At 30.1% G+C, this 4,915-nt stretch overlaps 2 protein-coding genes across 2 annotated transcripts in view; both read left to right on the forward strand.

Moving 5' to 3' along the window:
* The first annotated feature begins 48 nt into the window (after nucleotides 1-48).
* Nucleotides 49-4,915, forward strand: part of LOC108736612 (cytochrome P450 302a1, mitochondrial-like) — an 11,366-nt gene continuing 6,499 nt past the window's right edge. Inside the window, exons 1-3 of the mRNA XM_018469095.2 lie at nucleotides 49-138; nucleotides 378-582; nucleotides 1,964-2,123. Of these exons, the coding sequence (XP_018324597.2) occupies nucleotides 386-582; nucleotides 1,964-2,123 (357 nt within the window). The 5' untranslated portion in view covers nucleotides 49-138; nucleotides 378-385. The remainder of the gene's footprint in view (nucleotides 139-377; nucleotides 583-1,963; nucleotides 2,124-4,915) is intronic.
* Nucleotides 4,367-4,915, forward strand: part of LOC112905525 (cytochrome P450 302a1, mitochondrial-like) — a 15,643-nt gene continuing 15,094 nt past the window's right edge. The window contains exon 1 of the mRNA XM_025978106.1: nucleotides 4,367-4,639. Within this exon, the coding sequence (XP_025833891.1) occupies nucleotides 4,474-4,639 (166 nt within the window). The 5' untranslated portion in view covers nucleotides 4,367-4,473. The remainder of the gene's footprint in view (nucleotides 4,640-4,915) is intronic.

Below are 4,915 nucleotides of genomic sequence, written 5' to 3' on the forward strand. Positions count from 1 at the left end.
CAGTCCATCTTCGGTCCTAAATTTTATTTCACCAACCAGTGAAATTATCGATGATTGGATCGAACGGATCAATGAAATAAGGTTTATCCATAATATTGATTATCTTTCTGAGATCTCCAGATTATTTTTAGAATGTTAGTGAGTACCTCTTTACTATTGGAGTGAAATTTCTTAAATATTTTACCAAATAATAAAAACTGTTGCCATCGAATTTCAATTTTACGTATCACTGATTTATAAAAATAAATTGACCATCTTTTATGATTTTTGTTTAACTTTAATCTTAAAAAAAAAACAGATCAGAAATTACATAATCAAAAACATGCGGAATTGTACAGTGTTCACTTTTACAATATCAATTAATATTTGTATTTTAGTAACTTGTATGACAGCTTTAGATATAAGATTAAATAGCTTTTCAAAGGAAGAATTGAAAGCAAATTCGAAATCTACAAAACTAATGGAAGCCGCCTTGGCTTCCAACAGTTGCATTTTAAAAACTGACAATGGCCCTCAATTGTGGAGAAGGTTTAATACACCCCTTTACAGGAAGTTTACCAAAGCCCAAGAATATATGGAACGGTGAGTCCTCTCTTATTATCGAATTCACATGATCGTTTTATTTTCATACAAGAAGATCAAAATCGAATACATTGAAGTTCAAGAAAAACGTTAAGTAACTTTTCAACGAAAAGAGAATTTAACTTTTAAGGTGGTTTTAAAGGATCATCTTTTACCTATTAGTAGTCATGTGTCATTTATATATTATCTTTTCAATATTTAAATCAATAAAAATATTACCTTTCTGTCTATCTGTATGTTTAGTACGAACGAAATTAACTTTAAAATCGCTGAAGCTGGAGCAGGAAAAGAACAATTAATAGCAGGGTTTGGGCAGTTAGAGTTAATATCAAATTGGATTCAAATTTGACGTAAAATTCGCACATCTAAAACAACAAGCTGGGTGATGAAAAATTGGTGTAATAACATAAACAGTTTCTTTAGAAAAAGACTGTATGTTAATCTTAATTAGAGACATAGCAAATGTAATAGTTAGATTTTTTGTTTCACGTAGGCTAAGATTATAATTCAACTCTTGCACACGTGCTTATTTCGACGCCTGGTGTGCACCCCTCGTACAGAAAGTGAAATTTTCTTGCGTCATCCATTAATTACGTGAACTCAAAATGCGGGGATCAAGCAAAATCTCATCAAATCTCATTTAAAAAGGAAGGAGATCATTGAAAATCTCGCGTCAATTTTTTAATTCAAAGATAATACGATACGATTCATTAAATTTAATTTTTTTGAAGTGTTCCATTTTGCCCTGGAAAACCTCACGTGAGGAGGAGGGAGGCCCAAATTAATAGAAAAGTCCCTCACGTAATTAATGTATGCTCCCTAAGTAATTTAGTAATCTTGTTCATTGAGAATCCCAAAAACTCTCGATTTGGACAAAGTAAAAGGAGTTTTTGTATGTAATCTATAAGTAAAAAACTATTTTCTGCATGTTTTTTTTCAAATTTTAGGCTTAGCAGTTTCGGAGATGAGGGGGGCGACAATGGTCAATTTTCATCTATTTTCTTAAACAACTTTCAAACTTTTTTAAAATTATAAGAAAACATATATTTGAGACTCTTACAACAAGCCTTTTTATTTGATATGTCACACGGTACAGTTTGCAAAACATTTTTTTTTTTAAATTTCTCATTAGCTCACCAAAAATGACCCCCATGCTCCAAATTAATTTATTTACGTTATGCGTCCGTGTTTGGGTCACAAAAATTCATAAGTGTTCTAAATTTCAATTTAATGGGTCCAGTAGATTCGGGGAAAATTGACTGTGCCAGACGGACTCACGGGTGATCCTATAAGGGTTCCGTTTTTCATTCGGACGTACAGAACCCTAAAAAGTGTGTATTCTTGCCCTAAAAAGGAAGTAAAAGAAGTACTTATATTTTAGGGTAGCAATAGACCTACTGTCGCAGAAAATAAGATTGTTTAAAGAAACAAAAGACAAAAAACCGAAAACACTTTTGGAAGGTTATTTATCTTCGCCGGAAGTTGATTTTAAAGACATTACCGGAATGATATGTGATTTTTTATTGGCTGGAATTGACACAGTGAGTACTTTTATAAGAGGGTGAGTCATTATTTTGGAAAACGTTTTAGACAGAAGTTGAATGTTTTCAAAGGGGAAATCAACTGGTGTCCGCAGGTCATATGGGAATGCATATTTTTTACCTCATCAGTGGAAAACTTGGGAAATTTAATAAGTAATTGGAAATACTTTTGACACACTGATTTTTTCTTAATTTCCCATATTTGCTACCTCAAGGATATCTCCTATTTCAAAATTTCCCTTTCTTTCTACTGCTCCAGTCAAAAATATGTATTCCTATTAATAAAAATGGCTTCGCAAGTATACAATTTTTATCTAAAATGTTTTTCAAATAATGAAATACATTTCGTTGACTCAAGAAAGAAANAGTGGCTTTATACACCCGTTTATTAGTTATAAGCATACAATTTTTCGGAAATATCTTTATACCAGATCATAATGCTGACGTTTTTTTGTATCCAAAAGAAAAGCTCCCATTTACTTTTTTGGACTCTTTAATTCAATTTATTTTTGGTGGATTTATAAGATGGGATGCTCAATATTTTATACACATAATTAAATATGGGTACTCATACGAAAATACGTTACCATTTTTTCCAGCGTTTCCGTTTATAGTTAAGTATTTTGTACTGCCAATATTTAATATGTTTCCTTATTTAAATCAGGATTCAGCTTGTATTTTGTCATGTTTGTTTGTAAATTGTGTCTTTTTCATAGCAGCCGCACTGCTTTTATTTAGATTGACTTCTCTCATTCTAGATGCAGACTTAGCATACAAATCAGCAGTATTATTTTGCATTAATCCTGCTACAGTATTTTTTGTAGCTCCCTACACTGAATGTCTTTTCAGTTTTTTTTCATTTTTTGCTATGCTAAAATATGCAAAATTAAAACAGCAACTTGACAGAAATAACGACATAAGAATTAAATTAAAACATGTTTTGTATTTATTTCCTATAGGACTAAGTACCTTAACAAGGTCCAACGGCATTCTTAATGTGGGTTTTGTTTTGTACTTCTTCCTTTTTGCTAGTAGTAGATTATTTTTTAATAACTTTAAAAAGCATTTTCTGATTGTACTTTATCTTATGCGGTACATTTTTTGGTGTCTGATTGGAGTCGTTATAAGTATGGGGCCTTTTGTTTGTCTTCAAATATATCATTACAGTCTTTTCTGCAAAGATTTCGACATAAGTTTGCCTCAGTTTTTAGTAGAATTTGCTGAGAAGAATAATTATTGTTTACCGGGAAAATTTTCATTGTACAATCAAACATGGTGTTTAAAAAGGATACCGTTGGCTTATTCTTATGTGCAAGAACATTATTGGAATGTAGGGTTCCTTAATTATTACGAACTCAAACAAATCCCTAATTTTTTATTAGCCTCACCGCTCATATTTATTATTGTAAAAAATTCATTGTTATTTTTTTCTCAACACAAGCGGTATTGTATTTATTTAGGTTTAATAAAATACAAAAGGAAACAAGAATTACGTGAATTTAATCCTGAGATGTTTGTGTTCATAATTCACGCATTTCTTTTGACATTATTTTGCATGTTATTTGTACACATTCAAGTTACTACAAGAATGCTATGTTCCGCTAGTCCTATTCCTTATTGGTTTTGTGCATATTATTTTAAAAATGTTGCTGAAAATGATCCAGAATTGTTCGTAAGAATTTTGATTAAGAACGTTCATTTGAAAAAGGCACAACAATTCGTGAAATATTTCTTTTTAAGTTATTTAGTAATTGGTACCGTAATGTTTTCTAATTTTTTACCTTGGACATAGTCGTTGTTGTTACTTATTGTTATATTATAACAAAATTGTAAATAAACTCAATAATAAAATATTTATTGACCTTGCATTTTGGTTTATATTGCATTAATATTTCATAAGTACTTTATAGTTTCAAATACAGAAGATGCTCTGACTGAAGTCACATCGAAGCCTCTGCCCCTCTTAACTCCTGTTTCTTCTCCTCATATGTCTTTATCCTAGCCCTTCATTTTACATAAGGTGTCCTTCTGTTCTACTAAATTTTAAAAAGAAAGTAATGAATTTTTTATTGGAATAAATTAACTCGATCGGTTGTTCTTTGAATAGACGTGAATGACTTTTGTACAACCTCGGTATATTCTTCATTTAAACATTCTGCTGATCCCTCGTAGTTGGGAGTATCCTTCTGACCTTCATATCCCTTCTACATTAAATTTAAATTTTTAAACTCTGCTGAACTAAACAACATGTATCTATATTACCACGAAGAACATTTTATTGTTATTTTATCAGTGCAGTAGGTATTTTTGTACAACAGCGAAAATATTTTTGAAATTTGAACTATAAAAAATGCTAGTTAGAAAAAGTAGTAGTCGCCTTTTTATTAACAAGAACAGAATTTTATTTAAAAATGTATATAGTTCTACTACTCGAATAGGGAATGAATTTAGGGATATTCCTGGACCTCAATCATTACCTGTTGTTGGAACTTTGTATCAGTATTTGCCAATTTTGGGTAGGTACATATTTTTATACTTACATATTATTGTAAAATAATGTATATTGAGCATATAAAAAGCTACTACTATTATTACATGTTTAAATTTAAATTTTATTTATGAAATTTTGCAAAAAAATAAATAAAATTAGAAACACTGAAGAAAAAGATTAATTTTTTTTTCTTAATATAAATTTACGTAACTTCTAAACGTATTTATAAACTTTCTTTTTTTTGTGGTATATTTTCATAATGAACCGGTTCAAACTGACCATAAATAAAACAATACATTTA

The sequence above is a fragment of the Agrilus planipennis genome, unplaced genomic scaffold (assembly GCF_000699045.2).
Source record: "Agrilus planipennis isolate EAB-ADULT unplaced genomic scaffold, Apla_2.0 scaffold108, whole genome shotgun sequence".
NCBI lineage: Eukaryota > Metazoa > Arthropoda > Insecta > Coleoptera > Buprestidae > Agrilus > Agrilus planipennis.